Source organism: Hemitrygon akajei, chromosome 7 (genome assembly GCF_048418815.1).
Source record: "Hemitrygon akajei chromosome 7, sHemAka1.3, whole genome shotgun sequence".
Lineage (NCBI taxonomy): Eukaryota > Metazoa > Chordata > Chondrichthyes > Myliobatiformes > Dasyatidae > Hemitrygon > Hemitrygon akajei.
The window spans coordinates 21,570,457-21,591,429 of record NC_133130.1 but is presented as its reverse complement, the minus strand read 5'-3'; the positions used below and the strand labels follow the sequence as shown (position 1 = coordinate 21,591,429).

The 20,973-nt window shown below is 43.7% G+C and overlaps 1 protein-coding gene across 2 annotated transcripts in view; it reads right to left on the bottom strand.

Moving 5' to 3' along the window:
* LOC140730285 (adenylosuccinate synthetase isozyme 2) overlaps nucleotides 1–20,973 on the bottom strand; it is a 148,372-nt gene that overhangs the window by 23,689 nt on the left and 103,710 nt on the right. For both annotated transcript variants that reach the window (XM_073050487.1, XM_073050485.1), the window contains exon 7: nucleotides 19,091–19,172. In XM_073050487.1, coding sequence (XP_072906588.1) covers nucleotides 19,091–19,172 — 82 coding nt within the window. The remainder of the gene's footprint in view (nucleotides 1–19,090; nucleotides 19,173–20,973) is intronic.

Below are 20,973 nucleotides of genomic sequence, written 5' to 3'. Positions count from 1 at the left end.
ATGAAGAGATACAGGGAGAAGGCAGGAGACTGGGGCTGAAAGGAAAATTGGATCAGCCATGATGAAACGGCAGAGCAGACACGATGGGCCAAATGGCCTAATTCTGCTCCTATATCTTATGGTCGTATGCCAAATCCTGGCAAACATCTCAGGAAGTAGAGGTGCTGTCATGTTTTTTTTTTGTAATGGCACCTATATGCTGCAACCAGGACAGATCCTCTGAAATTATTACACACAGGGAAAGGGATGCACTAATCCTCACCCCTCTTTTCAGAGATGGTCCAACAACCTCAACCCAAATTCATCCCCTCTTGCATCAGGGATGTAGTGATTCCCCACCCTTTTATTCCCAATTTGTAGCACTTGCAGGAACATGGCAACACTTCTTCGTTCTCCTAGAACAAGTACACATTGGTAACGTTATTCTCAGAGCAGGCTGCAGAGTGGCTACTAATAGGAATGTACCTAAATTGATGCAAGCTATTACCGTAAAGGTAACTACTGATACTCAGTATACTGAAAATTAAATCAGACATCTACACAGTGAAACTAAGCATTAATCTATTTATAATTTTCCTGCCCAGCTTTCTGAAGTGGGTGGGATACTAGGATCTTGATGTGGGGAGTGTCTCAAAACTAAATATTAAGTTCCACCCCACCCTATCCCACATTTGATGATGTAGTGGTTGTTGATGTAGATATTTTGGTAGGGTGGCAGATCGTATTGGATGCTGCAGCCAGGCAGGAACAATTGACATTAAATGGCAGTAGGTGACGTAGCTCCAACAGAATAAATGGTATTTTCTACTTTTCTACTAGCTATAGAACCTGGGCCTCTGTACCTCCCTCTGCAACTGGATTTTCAACTGCCTAGCCAGAAGACCACAACTGTGCAGACTGGAAATAACATCCCCACCTCGCTGACAAGCAACACTTGTACACCACAGGGATGTGTGCTTAGCCCGTTGCTTTATTCTTTCTATACCCATGACTGTGTGGTTAGGCATATCTCAAACCATATCTAGAACTTTGCTGATGGTATAACCATTGTTGGCAGAATTTCAGATGGTGATGAGAGGACGTACAGGAGCAAGATATACCAGTTAGTTCAGAGGTGTCGCAGCAACAACATTGCACTCGCTGTCAGCAAGATTGAAAAGCTGATTGTGGACTTCAGGAAGGGTAAGACGAGGGAACAGAAATCAATCCTCATAGAGGGATCAGAAGTGGAGCAAGTGAGCAATTTTAAGTTCCTGGGTGTCAATATCTCTAAGGACTGAACCTGGACACAAGTTATATTTCATTAGGAGTTGAAAGAGATTTCGTTTGTTCACTAAATCACTTGAAACCTTCTGCAAATGTACTGTTGAGAGGATCCTGACTGGCTGCATCACCGTCTGGTATGGGTGGGGGCGGGGCTACTGCACAAGATCAGAATAAGTTGCAGAAACTTATACAATTTTCCAGCTCTATCACGGGTACCAGCCTCCAAGGAGCGGTGTCTTAGGAAGGTGGCGTCCATCATTAAGGATCCCCAACAACCAGGACATGCCCTCTTCACAGGGTTACCATCAGGAAATGAGGTACAGAACCTTGAAGGCACACGCTCAGTGATTCAGGAACAGCTTCTTCCCCTCTGCCATCCAATTTCTAAATGGACATTGAACCCATGAACACCACCTTATTGCTTTTTTATTTGTTATTTTGCACTACTTTTTTTAAACTTAACTATTTAATAGACATATATATATACTCAACGTAACTCAGTTTTTTCCTCTATATTTATTTCTTATGTATTACATTGTACTGCTGCTGCAAAGTTAACAAATGTCACAACATATGCCAGTAATATTAAATCTGATTGTGATATTTTTTGTACAGACTAAATTTATCTTTCAAAGCCTCAACCCAGAGGGCAAGTTCCCTGCTAACCCAAAATGAACAAAGGTGTCACAGTTCATTTCCTGAACAATGAAAACAACATTCCATTCACATTTCTGCAGCTGAACTGGATTCCAGCAACTGAGCAACTTAGATGGGAAACAAAAACAACAAATTCTGGAAATATTTAAGACGGGGTGGCCAACCTTTTACATTCCATGCTTTTACGCACGAGTTCAGATACACCATACAACTCCTGTACCCCCATTCAATTCTTGTAAAAATGTTATAGACATATTTAGCATTCTTACATACTATATTGATTTAATATAAAAACAAGATAAACGTTACTTAAAAACACAAAATGCTGACAGAACTCAGCAGGCCAGACAGCATCTATGGGAGGAGGTAGTGATGATGTTTCGGGCCGAAACCCTTCATCAGGAGTGAAGTAACATGGGATGGTCAAGGGGGGATAAGAAGTGGGGGGAGAGATAAAGTAGAGAGCTACGAAGTGATAGGTTGGAGGGAAATGGGCTAGGGGGAAGGTGGAGAATTATGGGAAATAAAAGAGAAAGAAAGGTAGGGCTGGGGGGAGATTATAGTGAGGGGGGAAAAAAGAGAGAGAAAGAGAACCAGACTGAAATAATAGATAGGGATAGGGTATCAACGGAGGTCTGTGAGTTGGATGTTCATGCCGGCAGGTAGGAGGCTACGCAGGCGGGAGATAAGGTATTGCTCCATCGACCTGCGCGCGGCCTCATCTTGATGGTAGAGGAGGCCATGGACAGACATATCGGAGTGGGAGTGGTCTGTGGAACTGAAGTGTGTGGCCACAGGGAGATCCCACCACTGCTGGAGGACTGAGCGCCGGTGTTCGGCGAAACGGTCTCCCAGTCTGCAGCAGGTCTCCCCAATGTATAAATGGCCACATCGGGAGCACCGGATACAGTATATCACCCCAGTTGACTCACAGGTGAAGTGGTGCCTCACCTGAAAGGACTGTCGGGGGCCTGGGATGGTGGTGAGGGAAGAAATGTGGGGACAGGCGTAGCACTTCTTCCGTTTGGAGGTCGGTGGGGAGGGATGGGGGGGGATGAATGGACAACGGAGTTGCGTAGGGAGCGATCCCTGCGGAAAGCCGAGAGTGGGGGGGGGGGGGGGGGGGGGGAGATGTGGCTGGTGGTGGGATCACGTAGGAGGTGGCGGAAGTTACGGAGGATTATACGTTGGATCTGTAGGCTGGTGTGGGGTGATAGGTGAGGACCAGGGGAACTCTATCCCTGGTGGGCTGGCGGGGGGATGGGGTGAGGGCAGAGGTGTGTGAAATACGGGAGACGTGGCGGAGGGCAGAGTGGACGAAGGGAAGCCCCTTTCTTTTGTTATGCCGTTGGCCCCCTCCTTTGTGAAAATCGCAAGAACTCTAGTTAAGGGGGGTCAACTGACCCAAGAGAGAGAGATGTGCGGAAGACCACGTTCTCCCAAGAAGCAGAATAAAGGTGACTTTGACTATTGTCTCATGGAGACCACGTGAAAAGCCCTCGGGCAAAGTGGGCTGGTTGAGAGAGAGATCGCATTACCTGCAACTTGATTGACACCTGCGATCCCGTGAAGAAGTATAAAGGCGGGTCTGAGGGGAGGACCCTCAGTCGCACCCAGTAGACACACCCAGGAGACACGAGATCGATTCCCGTGGGAGCGGGACGCCATTTTGAAGGAAGCCACGTGCGTTAGATTCCGAATTTGAATCTGTGGCTAAAACCAACGAAAGACTGCTTTTAAATAACAACGGGGAAGTCTGCTCCCCTGATTCCAAGGATTTGTTCTGCCAAGACGACGGGCAAGTGTGCATCTTTTCTAAATCATCACTTTCTCTCCACAACGTAAAAAACCCCAGCGGGTTCCCAGAAAGGAAAAAGCCTGCAAACTTCTGAGTGACTCTTTATACTTCCGTTGGACTCAGTATTACCCCCTAGACAACTGTAGAGCTTATTTCTGATTGATTATGGTTACACCGGTGTTTTAGATTGAGTTTTGACGACGTGTATGATCTGAATGTTTTGTATTAACCATACGTTTGTGCCCTTGTTGAATAAAACGTTTGAAAATAGTAGCATCCGACTCAGCTGATCCGTCTATCTTTGCTGGTAAGTTACCTGGTTACGGGGTTTACGTAACAAGTGGGGTGCTCGTCCCGGATCTGAAACCAAACGGGAGGTCAGTGAATCGGGCTTAAATCTGGTTACGCAGGTAGCCAGACGGGAAACCAGCAAAGATGGATGTGGAGGAATTTAGGAGAAACCCGACGGTAGAGGCGCTAAGGAAAGCTACAAAATCAGACTTGGTAAATTTGGCGCAGGCATTAGACCTCACAGCGGTGAAGCCAGCAATGAAAAAGCAGGAAGTGCGAAGGGTCATACAACAGCATTACGTTGGGAAGAAGGTGTTTGCAGCTGAGGATTTGGAAAATATCCCCGAAAAGAGATTAGCGAGTGGGACAGATCAGGTAGAGTTGGAGAAAGCAAGGCTGGACCATGAGCTTAAAGTAAAGCAGCTAGACGTAGAAGCAGCTGAGAAGGCTGCGGAGAGAGCTGAGAGGGAAAAAGATGCCGAGAGAGCTGAGAGGGAAAAAGATGCCGAGAGAGCCGCGAAGGAAAGGGCTGTGGAAAGAGAGCATGTGTTCAAACTAAAGGAATTAGAGATAGGACGGGATCGTGAGCTCCAGCTAAAGCAGCTAGAAATAGAAGCAGAAGAGAAAGAGAAACAAAGGAGCCATGAATTGGAGCTGAACAGGCGAAAGCAAGAGCGAAGAGATCAAGGGGAAGAGAGAGAGGAGGGGTTTGATGTTAGCCGGGCGTTGAGGTTGGTCCCCCCGTTCGAGGAGACGGATGTTGATAGTTATTTCTTGATTTTTGAGAAGGTGGCAAGGAATCAAAAGTGGCCCAGAGGGCAGTGGGTGGCGTTGTTACAAAGTGTGTTACGAGGGAAGGCACAGCGGGTATATGCCGCGCTGCCCCCAGAAAGGGACGGAAATTATGCTCAAGTAAAGGAGGCCATTCTCCGAGGTTACGAGTTGGTACCTGAGGCGTATAGACAAAGGTTCCGAAATTTAAGAAGAGGGTGGAATCAAACATATACCGAGCTAGCCCATGAGAAGGGTGTGCTCTTGGACCGTTGGAGCACAGCTGAAAAGGTGGCCGAGAACTATGAGCGTCTCAGGGAGTTAGTGTTGATTGAGGAATTTAAAGGTTGCGTTCCGGAAGAGATCCGAATGTATTTAAATGAGAGGACGAATCAGTCCATCTCAGAGATGGCTAGGGTCGCAGATGAATATGCCCTAACCCACAAGACAAAGTTTTCCTCGCCAAAGAGTTACCCGAGAGACCGTCGGAATGGTAGGGAAAGTCCGCCGGCTGAGGCGGAGATCCCGCCGGGAGCTAGCAGAAAAAGTGAGGATAACAGACAGGAAACCTGGAGATCTCCTGGTTTAACCTGTTTTAATTGTGGGAGGGTGGGTCATATCGCATCAAACTGCTTTGCTCCGAGAAAGGAGCCAGAGAGGGAGAGAGCAGCGATCCCTATCGGGCGTGCAGTGGTAATCAGGAAATGGACAAGAGGGCCCCAGGTAGATGGAGTACCGGAGGGGCGGGAGACATTTAGTTCCGAAGGAACCGTGTCTTTGAGGGAAGGGGACCCCCCCATCCCCGTATGAATTTGGAGAGACACGGGGGCGGAACTATCGTTAATTAGCCGTAATGTGTTAAAATTCGGCCCTCGCACAGGCGAGGTAGCCCTGAAAGGTATCGGGAACCAGACCGCGGTCGTGCCTTTGCATAGGGTCTTTCTCGATTGCGAGTTGGTGTCGGGACCTGTGGAGCTAGGAGTCCTGCCGGAGTTACCGGGGGAGGGCGTGGACCTCCTGTTGGGTAATGACCTCGCGGGTGGGAAGATGGGAACCGCCCTGAAAGTTGAGGCCCCGCCCATGGAGTCCCCGAGCTATCGCGCATGCGTGGTCACTCGCAGCCTGTCGAGAGCGGCGGCTGGGACAGCGTGCAGTTTGAAATTGGCCCAGACGTTTTTACCGACCCTACGCCACGAGGGTTCAGAGGGTGGTAAAACAGAAAGTAGTAAAGTAAAAGGGGGTAAGGGCGAGGAGATAGCTCCCCCCTTAGTGAAGAGAAAGGTCCTAGAGGTAGGAAATAAAGATGAGAAACGGATAAAGCTGTTAAAACGTCCAGAGTTGGACGTGGTTGATCTGTCTGGTTTGGCAGAATTGTTTGGAGAAGTTGAGAGTTCTAAAGATGTTCTCGATGGTCCCGAGAGTGAAATGAGGGCAGTCTTGGAGGAGAAGGGTATCCTTGCTGTGGAGAAGTCAGCTGACATGGCCGAGGAGGTTGTTTCAGCTCGCAGGGTTGCGCCTTCCCCAACAGGGGGCTGCCTGGAGAGTAACTGGAAGGAGGGGGGGACGTTAGAATTTGAAAAAGGTACGGGTGTTGAAAGCCTGGAAGAGGCCAATGTCCCGTTTGAGTGTGTCCAAGATGGGGATGCACGTGGTGCTGAACCTAGTCACGGAACTCAAGGGAAAGGGGAATGTGTAGTTCCCAAATTGAATGAAGAAAATTTAAAGGCTGGACTGATATCAAAAGCAACAACCAGGCTACAGAGACAATGGCTTGGTACCACAAAACCTGTGAATCAATTACAGGTTGAGTTGGAAGGTAAATGGGCCCCACACGCTATTGTTATTCCAGAGTGTGGTGTGAAAAGGCAGAATTTGAAATGCTGTCTGAACAAAGCGGGATCGCTTGCGGATCTTAAAGTGGAAACTAATAGCATGACGGGTCCTGAAGAGAAAAACGACAAATTGCCTAAAATTAAGGAATTGGGTGGTCTAAGTTTGGAACACGCTGATAAAATAACTCCTATGAAAAGAGCGGGCGAAAGCCTATTTCGCCAGGGTGCCCAAGATCGCCACGAGGGAATTAACCGGAAAAGAGGCGAGGGTTAATGGGGACGCGATTTTTAAAATAGCAGAAGCCGGTTTTAAGGGATTTTGACAAAGTATGTGAATAATAAAGACAACACCCAAGGAAGCTTGACTGTTAAGTTTGAAAGTAACATAAAAAAAATTTGTATTTTGCAGGAACCTTTGTAGATGTATGTAAGCTAAGATCACACCTCCTTAGTTATGTTGCTGAAGAAAGCAAATAAATAAGGTGGTTATTGAGCTGAAGTTTGATGCTACCAGGCGTTAGTATGACACATGAGGTTAAGGTATTAAAGAAAAGGGGCACTGTACTTGTTACCTGTTTAGATACTGACTTGAATGTATAACAGTAGTACTCTGTGAAGAGAAAAGCTTGTGTAGTATGTAGAAAAAAAAATCCTGTGTCAACCTGTTTTTAACCGCTGGTTAAAAACCCATTATGGGGGGAGGTGTTATGCCATTGGCCCCCTCCTTTGTGAAAATCGCAAGAACTCTAGTTAAGGGGGGTCAACTGACCCAAGAGAGAGAGATGTGCGGAAGACCACGTTCTCCCAAGAAGCAGAATAAAGGTGACTTTGACTATTGTCTCATGGAGACCACGTGAAAAGCCCTCGGGCAAAGTGGGCTGGTTGAGAGAGAGATCGCATTACCTGCAACTTGATTGACACCTGCGATCCCGTGAAGAAGTATAAAGGCGGGTCTGAGGGGAGGACCCTCAGTCGCACCCTGTAGACACACCCAGGAGACACGAGATCGATTCCCATGGGAGCGGGACGCCATTTTGAAGGAAGCCACGTGCGTTAGATTCCGAATTTGAATCTGTGGCTAAAACCAACGAAAGACTGCTTTTAAATAACAACGGGGAAGTCTGCTCCCCTGATTCCAAGGATTTGCTCTGCCAAGACGACGGGTAAGTGTGCATCTTTTCTAAATCATCTCTTTCTCTCTACAACGTAAAAAACCCCAGCGGGTTCCCAGAAAGGAAAAAGCCTGCAAACTTCTGAGTGACTCTTTATACTTCCGTTGGACTCAGTATTACCCCCTAGACAACTGTAGAGCTTATTTCTGATTGATTATGGTTACACCGGTGTTTTAGATTGAGTTTTGACGACGTGTATGATCTGAATGTTTTGTATTAACCATACGTTTGTGCCCTTGTTGAATAAAACGTTTGAAAATAGTAGCATCCGACTCAGTTGATCCATCTATCTTTGCTGGTAAGTTACCTGGTTACAGGGTTTACGTAACACTTTAAAAAAGGAAGACCTCCTTTGTCCCAGAATGAAAGGCCTCATCCTGAGAGCAGATGCGGCGGAAGCGGAGGAATTGAGAGAAAGGGATAGCATTTTTGCAGGAGACAGGGTGGGAGGAGGAATAGTCTAGGTAGCTGTGGGAGTTGGTATGTTTGTAGTAGACGTCGGTGGATAGGCTGTCTCCAGAGATAGAAACAGAAAGATCTAGAAAGGGGAGGGAGGTGTTGGAAATAGACCAGGTGAATTTGAGGGCGGGGTGAAAGTTGGAGGCGAAGTTAATGAAGTCGACGAGCTCAGCATGTGTGCAGGAAGCAGCGCCGATGCAGTCGTCGATATAACGCAAGAGGAGGACGGATACCGGTATAGGCTTGGAACATAGATTGCTCCACATGGCTGACAAAAAGGCAGGCGTAGCTAGGACCCATGCGGGTGCCCATGGCTACACCTTTAGTTTGGAGGAAGTGGGAGGAGCCAAACGTTACTTAATTTAATGAGACTTTTGAGTCTGTTTTGATTTTGCCAAGCTTTTAATGTTTGGCATTAAATTAGTTATTGAGAGCAGCAGAGAATTCTTCAAATTTGAATCAGTCAATCGCGGCCTCGTTTTGTTTTTAATCAATTTCATGGCTGAAAATGCTTGTTTACATCTGTACGTCATTCTGAAACGACAGATATAACTCTGGGCAAATTTTCTTAGTTCTGGAAAATGTTCACAGGGTAATGATTGCCAGAAATTAATCATGTCAGAAGCATTTGAGACTGAGAGAAGCCCCTCATCAAATTTCATGTTCAATAATGGATTTGTTTTCAAATCAATAAGTTCCAATTGTATGTTACTAGGCATCTTCATGATTTTTTTGTTCACTAAGTGAAAATGGGTTTATAAATGCAAGTATGCAGTCTTCTTCTTAAGCAAACTCACAAAAACAACTTTCAAATGACTCTTGCAATAACCTGATTTTTTTCAATATATTTTGTAAAATTGCCATTACCTTCAGCTCTTTTAAGTGTGGAAACTGGCTCAAATCCTCATTTTCTAACTGAGAGGTGAACAGTTTTAACTTCATCTTGAATGCATTGATAACATTTACTAAGCTAGGACACAATTTGTTCTTGCCCAGGAGTTTCAAATTTATTTCATTGAGGTGGCTGATAACATCAACTAAAAATTCTAAATCAAATAGCCAATTGTGGCTCAGAAGGGTAGGGAAGGGAAGAGGAAGGCAGTAGTGATAGGGGACTCTATAGTTAGGGAGTCAGACAGGCAATTCTGTGGATGCAGGAAAGAAACTCGGATGGTAGTTTGCCTCGCAGGTGCCAGGGTCTGGGATGTTTCAGATCACGTCCAAGATAACCTGCAGTAGGAGGGAGAACAGCCACAGGCCGTGGTACATATTGGTACCAATGACATGGATAGGAAAAGGGAAAGGTCCTAAATAAAGACTACAGGGAGTTAGGAAGCAAGTTGAGAAGCAGGACAGCAAAGGTAGTAATCTCAGGATTACTGCCTATTACACGCCACAGTGAAAATAGGAATAGGATGAGGTGGAGGATAAATGCATGGCTGAGGGATTGGAGCAGGGGGCAGGGATTCAGATTTCTGGATCATTGGGACCTCTTTTGAGGCTGGTGTGACCTGTACAAAAAGGACAGGTTGCACTTGAATCCCAGAGGGACCAATATCCTGGCAGGGAGGTTTGCTAAGGCTACTGGGAAGAGTTTAAACTAGAATTGTTGGGGGGTGGGAACCGAACTGAAGAGACTGAGGAAGAGGAGGTTGGCACACAAATAGAGAAAGCTTGTAGACAGTGCGAGAGGGAGGATAGGCAGGTGATAGAGAAGGGACGTGCTCAGACCGAAGGTTTGAGATATGTCTGTTTTAACACAAGGAGTGTTGTGAACAAAGCGGATAAGCTTAGAGCGTGGATCAGTACTTGGATATATGATGTGGTGGCCATTACAGAGACTTGTATAGCTCAGGGACAGGGATTGGTTACTTCAAGTGCAGGGTTTTAGATGTTTCAGAAAGGACAGGGAGGGAGGCAAAAGAGGTGGGGGCGTGGCACTGTTGATCAGAGATAGTGTCACAGCTGCAGAAAAGATGGACACCATAGAGGGATTGTCTAGAGTCTTTGTGGGTGAAGGTTAGGAACAGGAAGGGGTCAATAACTTTACTGGATGTTTTTTATAGGCCGCCCAATAGTAACAGGATATCGAGGAGCAGAAAGGGAAACAGATCCTGGAAAGGTGTAATAATAACAGAGTTGTTGTGATGAGCGATCTTAATTTCCCAAAAATCGATTGGCATCTCCCTGGAGCAAGGGGTTTAGATGGGGTGGAGTTTGTTAGGTGTGTTCAGGAAGGTTTCTTGACACAGTATGTATAAAAGCCTATTAGAAGAAAGGCTGTACTTGATTTGGTATTGGAAATAAACCTGGTCAGGTGTCAGATCTCTCAGTGGGAGAGCACTTTGGAGATAGTGATCATCATTCTATCTCCTTTACAATAGCATTGGAGAGAGATAGGAACAGACAAGTTAGAAAAGCATTTAATTGGAGTAAGGGGAATTATGAGGCTATCAGGCAGGAAACTGGAGGCTTAAATTGGAAACAGCTGTTCTCAGGGAAAAGTACGGAAGAAATGTGGCAAATATTCAGGGGATATTTGTGTAGAGTTCTGTATAGGTACATTCCAATGAGACAGGGAAGTTATGGTAGGGTACAGTAACCGTGGTGTACAAAGGCTGTAATAAATCCAGTCGAGAAGAAAAGCTTACAAAAGGTTCAGAGAGCTAGGCAATGTTAGAGATCTAGAAGATTATAAGGCTACTAGGAAGGAGCTTAAGAAGGAAATTAGGAGAGCCAGTAGGGGCCGTGAGAAGGCCTTGGCAGGCAGAATTAAGGAAAACCAAGGCATTCTACAAGTATTTGAAGAGCAAGAGGATAAGACATGAAAGAATAGGACCTATCAAGTGTAACAGTGGGGAAGTGTGTATGGAATCGGAGAAAATAGCAGAGGTACTTAATGAATACTTTACTTCAGTGTTCACGATGGAAAAGGATCTTAGTGATTGTAGTGATGACTTGCAGCAGACTGAAAAGCTTGAGCATGTAGATATAATGAAAGAGGATGTGCTGGAGCTTTTGGAAAGCATCAAGTTAGATAAGTCGCCTGGACCGGATGAAACGTACCCTAGGCTATCGTGGGAGGCAAGGGAGGAGATTGCTGTGCCTCTGGCGAAGATCTTTGAATCATCAATGGGGACAGGAGAGATTCCATAGGATTGGAAGGTTGCGGATGTTATTCCTTTATTCAAGAAAGGGAGCAGAGATAGACCAGGAAATTAAAGACCAGTGAGTCTTACCTCAGTGGTTGGTAGTTGATGGTGAAAATCCTGAGAGGCAGGATGTATGTACATTTGGAGAGGTATAATATGATTAGGAGTAGTCAGCATGGCTTTATCAAGGCAGGTCATGCCTTACGAGCCTGATAGAATTTTTTGAGGATGTGACTAAACACATTGATGAAGGAAGAGCAGTAGGAGTGTATATGGATTTCAGCAAGGCATTTGATAAGGTACCCCATGCAAAGCTTATTGAGAAAGTAAGGAGGCATGGGATCCAAGGGGACATTGCTTTGTGGATCCAGAACTGGCTTGCCCACAGAGTGGTTGTAGATGGGTCAGATTCTGCATGCAGGTCAGTTACCAGTGGAGTGCCTCAGGGATCTGTTCTGGGACCCTTACTCTTCATCATTTTTATAAATGACCTGGATGAGGAAGTGGAGGGATGGGTTAGTAAGTTTTCTGATGACACAAAGGTTGGAGGTGTTGTGGATAGTGTGGAGGGCTGTCAAGAGGTTACAGCGGGACATTGATAGGATGCAAAACTGGGCTGAGAAGTGCCAGATAAGAGTTCAACCCAGGTAAGTGTGAAGTGGTTCATTTTGGTAGGTCAAATATGATGGCAGAATGTAGTAATAATGCTAAGACTCTTGTCAGAGGGATCTTGGGGTCCGAGTCCATAGGACACTCAAAGCAGCTGCGCAGGTTGACTCTGTGGCTAAGAAGGCGTATGGTGCATTGGCCTTCATCAATTATGGAATTGAATTTAGGAGCCAAGAGGTAATGTTGCAGCTATATAGGACCCTGATCAGACCCCACTTGGAGTACGGTGCTCAGTTCTGGTCACCTCATTACAGGAAGAATGTGTAGTCCATAGAAAGGGTGCAGAGGAGATTTACAAGGATGTTGCCTGGATAGGGGAGGATGCCTTCTGAGAATAGCTTGAGTGAACTTGGAGCAAAAGAGGATGACAGGTGACCTGATAGAGGTGTATACAATGATGAGAGGCATTGATTGTGTGGGTAGTCAGAGGCTTTTTCCCAGGGCAGAAATGGTTGCCACAAGAGGACACAGGTTTAAGGTGCTGGGGAGTAGGTACAGAGGAGACGTCAGGGGTCAGTTTTTTTCTACTCACAGTGGTGAGTGCATGGAATGGGCTGCCAGCAACGGTGGTGGAGGCGGATATGATAGGGTCTTTTGAGAGACTTTTAGATAGGTACATGGAGCTTAGTAAATTAGAGGGCTATAGGTAAGCCTAGTAATTTCTACGGTAGGGATATGTTCGGCACAACTTTGTGGGCCGAAGGGCCTGTATTGTGCTGCAGGTTTTCTATGTTTTCTGTGTTATCACATAAAAGGGCTCTTTCCTCAGGCAGCTCATTTTTCTTTTCTAGAAAGTTATGAACAGTATTTTTCAGTTTCCAAAGTCTACTCGGAACCTGTCCTCTAGAAAGCCAGCATACCTCACAATGAAGGACGAGATCGCCATTTTCCAAATCTAACATTTCACAATATTCTCTGAACTCTCGTCTGTTTAATCCTCTTGCTCTAATTTCATTCACGCATTTCACAACCAGTAACATAACATGCTGCAAATCTAAAGAATTATGGGAAATAAAAGAGAAAGAAAGGTAGGGCTGGGGGGAGATTATAGTGAGGGGGGAAAAGAGAGAGGAAGAGAACCAGACTAAAATTATAGATAGGGATGGGGTAAGGGGGGCGGGGGGCAGGGGTATCAATGGAGGTCTGTGAGTTGAATGTTCATGCCAGCAGGTAGGAGGCTACCCAGGCGGGAGATAAGCCTGGCCTGCTGAGTTCTGCCAGCATTTTGTGTTTTTATTTATTTCCAGCATCTGCAGATTCACTCGTGTTGCCTTTGAATTTCTGTTATAGATTTTTTTTCTATAAATTGGTTTTTGATTAATACTTTTTGCATGAGTAGGGTTACTTTTTTAGTATTATCTCTGGGGTGCAATGCACCACTTCTAATTGTCCAATGTGCCATCTCTGATTTAAGAGATTAGGCCCAATTTTAGAAAGAGTTAAAATTCCAGGTTGATTACCTTATAACAGAACTAGAACACAGAATATAACAGCACAGTGTGGACCTTTCAGTCCAAGATGCTGTGCTGAGGTTTTAACCTACTCTAATATCAAGCTAACCCTTCTCTCCCACATAGTCCTCCAGTTTTCTACCATCCATATGCCTATCTCAGAATTCCTTAAATGTGTCTAATATATCTGCCTCTACCACCACTCCTGGCAGTGCTTTTCATGCAGTTATCACTCTGTAAAAAATAAAAAATAAAAATTACCTCTGACCTCCCCCTTATACTTTCCTCTAATCACATAAGTATATTTGCTGTTTTCAGTATGGGTGAGGAAAGAACAAAAAGGTTAACTTGCTAACATAGTAAAGAGATAATTGGTTTACAAAAGGTATGCTATGGCAAGGCAAAAGGGTTTGAAAACAGTAGCAATAATCCAGAAATTGTTGTGATGATGAACATGCACTCACTTTTGCCCTACTTGCTAGATCTACACTTACTCAATAGAGATCATCAAGTAACAGCTTAGCTTACGATGCTGATTCTAACCTGAACAAGACCTAACTCAGTATGTGGCAAGGTCCAAACAACTCATGCCAAGAGCTTAAAACAGCCGGTAAATAATGCATATCCACATCCCTAGAGCTGAACTGGCTGTTCCAACTACCACAATTGAAGGTCTGAATGTATGACATTCACAAATTCTCAAGGACTTGTAAAGACTGTTAAAAATTAACCACATTATTAAATACGGAAGCACAAGAAGATACTTGAGCAAATAATACTTAGTGAATTAAATTTAAGTCAAAACATACATTGCACTGTATTATGGACAAAAATACAACATTAATCAATAGGAAAATGCTGCTGCTCTACAGTCCAAGGTCAAACTACAGTCCCTAGCATCAGCGGTGAGGAGTTACACGAATACCCCATTTGCTTATGCTTGAGCAGGAGTTCCAAGCTTCCTAGTAGTTATGAAGGCAAATTCAGATTGTTTGACATGTCGATGCCAGCACTTTTCCAGAACATCATCATTCCAGACAAAAGAGGAAACAGTGGGTGAAATTTATTAAACTCAATGTTGAATACAAATGATTGTGAAATGCCATGAGAAAAGATAAGCACAGTTTCTTGAGCTTGTGTTGAGCTTCAACAGAATCTAATACAGGGCAGAAGTTGGCAGAGAATTAAAGCATCCTGTAACTTGTAGCCACGTTTGCACAGTGAGCACAGAAATGTTGTTACAGTCACCCCACCTACAAGCGTTACCTGGGGATGAATCACAGGCATAGTTTGATGGTTTTTTCTTTAGCATGTCGCACCAGTCAGCTATTCTAGTCTGGCGCATGGTGTCAGGACTGGTTTCCTTTCGGATTAACCGGGTCATGATATGAACATTCCTGACTCAACCTTTGTTTTTTGTTTTACAAGGCCAGTGACTAGCTCGACACTCAACCCAGCACAGATGGAAAGCGTGCTCGGGGGTGGCCCGACTTGGATTCGAACTCGGGAACCTTCGCTCCGGAGTCCGGCGCTGATCCCATTGCGCCACCAGCCTGACCAAAGTTTGATGGTTAACACCCCAGGTCCAAAACCAGAGTCTTCAACTTAAATGAGGGCAACTGAATGGTATGAGGGTGGAGTTGTTTAAAGTGGTCTGGCTAAAATTAAAGAGATAGGTTAGTTGCCAAACAGTTATACATATTTAAATGGCTAGTTCATGATGTTAAGCAGAAATTCATCCCAGCTAGATTCCATGACAAAGAGGAATCATATGCAGTTAACAAAGGAGGTCAAGGAAAATGTTAGATCTAAAAGTAGGGCAGACAAAGTAGCAAGGGCTAGGGTAAACCAGAGCTCTGGGAATTTTTCCAGCACCAGCATTTGTAATTAATTTAGATAACTTAGTAGAGATCTGTTTTCACTCTGACACGAAAGAGTCTTTTCCTGTTGATCATGCCAAAAAAGCCCAATTAAATCCACTGTGATTCTATGTTGTAAAACAATAAAATATGAAAACTTCCAAGGCGGGTGAATATTTTTTATAGGCACTATAATATCAAACCAAACAGGAAATGGCAAAAAGGTTAAGCAATACACACAAAATGCTGGAAGAACTCAGCAGAACGGGCAGCTACTACAGAAAAGAGTACAGTTGACATTTCAGCCCAAGACCCTTCATCAGGACTGGAAAGGAAGAGCAAGGAAGTCGGAGGGAGAGGAGGAAGAAAGAAGTACAAGGTAGCAGGTGATAGGTCAAACCTCTGACATCCTTGCTATACTTTCCTCTGAACACTTTAAAATGTCGCCCCCTTATATTAGCCATTTCTGCCCAGAAAAAAAACTCCACTCAATCTATGCCACTTATCACCTTGTACAACTCCTGTACAAATCACCTGTCATCCTCTTTCTCTCTGAAGGGAAAAGCCCTAAGCTCCCTCAACCCATCCTCATAGGACATGCTCGCTAATCCAAGTATCATGCTGGTAAATCTTCTCTGCAACCTCTCTAATGCTTCCACATTCTTCCTATAATGAGGCAACCAGAACCGAATACAATAATCCAAATGTGGTTTAAAATCTTGGAATTCCAGAGTACCAGCAGGGTAAAAGCAGCAAATATAACTTTGTAGTTCAAGGAGAGGGTTGGTATTATATGGGCTTATAGAATGAAGAGGGACATAGGTCAGTTGAATGTATTCAGTTTCACCTCTCCCCCCCCCCCCCCCCCCCCCCACCAGGTTGGGGAATGAAGAACTAGTCGGAATAGATTTAGGGAGGAAATATAATAAGAACCTAAGGAGCAATATTTTGGATTGGTACATGGATAGGAAAGGTTTAGAGGAGGGGTTCCCAACTTTGTTTTTTTTGTGCCCTGGGCCAACACCATAAAGCAAAGGGGTCTGTGGACCCCAGATCAGGAACCTCTGGTTTAGAGTAATATGGGCCATATATGGGAAAATGGGACCGGCTGAGATGGGGCCTATTTCTATGCTGAATGACAAGCAGTTAAGTTAGCAAGTGAGGTTGAACTTTAGAAATAGGTAAGATTTGTCATAATTCTCAGGGTGTGGGTGAGATTGCACCAGAATACTGCACACAGTTTTAGTCTCAGCAAAAGCTTTTGAAACAAAATAAAGATGATCCTCACAGAGTGGAAATAAGTGATAAGGGAACAAAAAATATTACATATGCTTCAAAAAGGGACTGGCAGAGCTGGGATCTGTGCAATTTTTTTAATATATAAAGACAATGCATGTTTTATAGGAGTAGAGCAAGTTCAGGCACGTGGAAGGGACTGGCTCAGCTCAGTTCAGAGGCAGAGGAGGCCGACCACCATTAATTTGAAAAACAATTCACATTCACAAATTTGAGCTCAGCTTCAAAAAGGTGCAGGTAAATCCAGCTACATTCTGAGCATTCATATGCATTATAATTTAGATCCAAAGCTTGGGGAAAAAAACAGTTCGGCAACAAAACAACAAATACTGGTGGAACAAGTGTGGATTATTGAAATTGTCAACCATCAGATCATAATAAATCAGTACCTCTGATTCACTTTGTATCTGAAAGAACTAATGCAATGACAAAATTACATGGTGATATAAGGGACTACAGATGTAAGGATCTAGCACAAAAAAAAAACAAACTGCTGAAGGAGCTCAGTGATCTGGTTTGTGAGGGTGAGGACAAGGGAAGCAAGTAATTGATGTTTCAGGTGGAGACAACATCTGGACTCGGTGGGAATATATCAAGAGGAGGGGGGAGAATGAGGCAGGAGTCAGCAGGTGATGGTGGATCAAGGGGGGATGAAAGTGGGTGACAGACGGTCACAGATAAAGTTTTTTGAAAAAAAGGTTAGATGGAGTCAAAATGGGGTAGGAGTGAAGGTGGAAACAGCTGCGGGAGGTCAATAAAACAGAAATGCAAAGCCTACCAGTGCTGGATTCTGATGAGGATGGAAGGTGAAAATGGAAATAATAGTGGGGGACAGACAAAAGGCAAGTGCAACAAATTTTGGGGAGGGGATCTGGAGGGTGAAATATTGGGTGGTGGGTGACTGAAGCAAGTGGGGGTAGTGGAGGTATTTTTGCCACTTTGCCAAGACGACAGGTATAGTTAAGGTTCATACACGTGCCTTTGGCTACACCGCTGTTATGCATGAAGCAAAAGGACTCAAAAAAAGAGCAGTTGCTGCTCACACCATCAGGTTCAAGAACAGTTACTACTCCTTAATCATCAGGCTCTTGAACAAAAGGGGAAAGTTAAACTCATCTATTGAGATACTCCCACAACGAATTATCTTATTTTAACAATTCTTTATCTTGTTATTTCACATTCCTGTTATTTATTGCTATTTATTTATATTTGCATTTGCACAGTTCTATGCTCTTCTTGATCTTTCATTGATCCTGTTATAGTTACTATTCTACAGATTTGCTGAGTATACCTGCAGGAAAAAGAATTTCAGTGTTGCATGTGGGGACATACATGCTCTCTGATAATAAACTTTGAATATGTTCTGTCAGGTAGATGCAAGTGCTGGTGGAGGGGAGCTTGTTAGATTTTGTTGCAGAAAAAAGTGGAGGATTTTAAGGTTTTTCTGATGGATGAGAAGGAGTGCATAACAACAAGATATCCATAGGGAAAATAATGTGGTGGGGTTAGGGAACTGGAAGTTATCAAAATGGTGAAGGGCAAACAACAAGTCTGAGATGTAGGTGAGAAGGAAAGGGGAGGCTGGAGAGAAAATAGGTACTAGTGCAGTTGGGCAAGAGCTGGGAGAAGGGTGAAACCAAGACTGTCCTGTTGGTACATCCTAGGCAAGAGGTAAAAGCAGGAAGTGTGGGGTTAGGGCAGTATCAGGTTGCAGTGTGTAGAAGGAAAATATCCTGATGTAATGAGATCTGTGACAGAGAGGGGGGCAACAGCCTGATGTTTGTTGATGGGGTCATGGTCCTGGTGTAGGCAGGAAGAACCACAACATGGCCTCTGTAAGGTAGAGTTAGACCAACAGACTACAATGGCACTACCCTTGTCAGTGGGTTCAATAACTTGGTTGGGATTGGTGCATGCACAATAGTAAGATCTGAGCAAGTTCTGAAGATGATCTATTTATCTACATTTTTATGTTTGTTGTATTGCAGACAGCTTAAAATTGGTAATTAAAATTAAGTTACATTCCAAAATATTAGCTTGCAAATTCTAAGTCCAAGCATTTCTGAACAGCTGAGGGAAAAAAATGTGCATGTCAGTTTGTGGGTGTCCTGTCATACCCATTCAAATGTAATGCATTGTTTAATGTCATTACTTTAACAGCCCCACAAATCAATCCAGAAGCAACCATTCATATTGTTGCCCAACAAGCACCTGTCAGAGTGTGGGGAAGAATGCAACTTTCAAGCTCTCCCCATCTGCACTAAACATTTTCATGAGATTTACAATGTCTTCTTTCATTTCTGGTTAAGTTTTTTTTAAAATTATGGTTAAGGATCAACCATTGCTCTTGGGAATTGCCAATGACAATGATAAAAACACCAAAAAAAATGAATAAAGCCAAGTTCTGATCAGCTTACCTTGAGCTTCTCTAGTTCTCCATCTATGTCAACATCCAGTGTAGGGTACATTGACATGTGCTGATTTGCCAACAATTTAAACCTGAGGAAAATAAGAAATGTTATTTTGCATTAAAAAATACTAAAAACAATCCAATCAATTAAATAAACAGAAGCCTTTAGTTGTAGAATCCATAAGACAAATGGTTTAAATGGTATTAACCCAGATGAACATGATCTGCATATAATTAACATTTTGTGACGAGACAAAGAAAGCCCCCATTGCTGGACTGCATATATTTAATCCCTGAATTTTTTTTAATATATATGGGATGGAAAAAGAGAGACTCTACAATTGTTCAATGTAGATTTAGAGAACTCAGAAATTCTGGGCAATTTTTAAACTAAACATTTAAAGGAATAGAAAAAAAACAAGGAACTTACAGGAAGACTAAATGGATACTCTATTTCATGGCTTTCCACTAAAGTCAAGTAAAAATAAATCTGGTCATCTCATTAGTCAAAAGCACTTCCACCTTACTGTATGATAAAGAAGCAAAGGTAATGCACTTTAAGAAACATTAAGAGGTAAAGGAATTTGCATTTTTCCTCCAGAGGGGAAATGGTAAATAAGAGGGAGTTTAATTTTAAGGTTATTAGAGGAAAGTATAGGGGGATACCAGAGGTAATTCTTTTTTTAAAACAGAAAGTGATGGATGGTGGTACATGCTGGTAGGGGTGGTGATAGAGCCAGATACATTATAGATATTTAAGAGACTCTTAGGTTGGCACATAGCCCTCCATTTTTCTATCATCTTTGTAGGAGGGAAGATCTTAGAGTAGGTTAAAAAGTCAGCACATTGTGAGCTGAGGGCTACTACTGTGCTGTACTGTTCTATGTTCTCTATCAGTAAAGCTGTTATGTAACACAAATTTCATATCCACAGCAGTGTTGGGCAGTCAGGGCACATGGATAGAACACTAAGGTTTATAGATGATTGGTGCAAGAGTAATTTTTCGATATACATGAATGACTGAGTTGACAATGACTTGGAGCTCAGCCTCCACAGGCATGGCCTGTATGCTACGGCTCAATGACTGAATGACCCTGGTTCTGCTGGGGGAAGGTGTACCTGATTATCCTGCAATTATTACAAAACTTTCCTGTTTGGCTGGAAACTTAATATTGAGCTTTCCTCTCACAACTTGGTCCTACTGCTCAGAGTCTGAGTGTGTATCTATGATGCAGTTCTTGGACTGATTCTTAGTTATTAAAATTAATGGTGAAATGCTCAACCAGCTATATATTGGGGCAGCATGGTTACGTAGCCACTAGCATAACGTTATTACAGTGCCAACAACCCAGGTTCAATTCCAGCCCACTCTGTATGAAGTCTGTATGTTCTTCCTGTTTCCTCTGGGTGCTCCAGTTTCCTCCCACATTCCAAAGATGTCTTGGTTAGTTATGCAAATCAACAGTTGTCTCAATTTTCACCTTCTGATACCAGCTATTGTTGCATCTGAACATTATGCTGCAATTAATAAACTATTAGCTTTCAATGCAATTAGAGTAACCATCAGTTTTTAAACTTGCTCCACCAGTTGGGCAAAAAGGCCAAACTAAAGCATGAATATCTGAAATAAAAGATATGACTGTCCAGTTTAACACATTCAAACAAATTTCTCCACTAAAGCTATCTTCCATATTAAATGGGAGTGAGGGTGTGATTTATGTAGCAAAGTATCCGAGATAGTTTGCAGTCAGAGTTTCCAAAGATGTACATTGAAGCAGGTTACCCAGTGCGATCTGGCCGGAAACCAAGATCCTCAGTTAGAAAATAGCAATAGGCATAGAAATACAGAACTTGCTTTATAAAACCTGTATAACTCCTTTGTGAAATGTC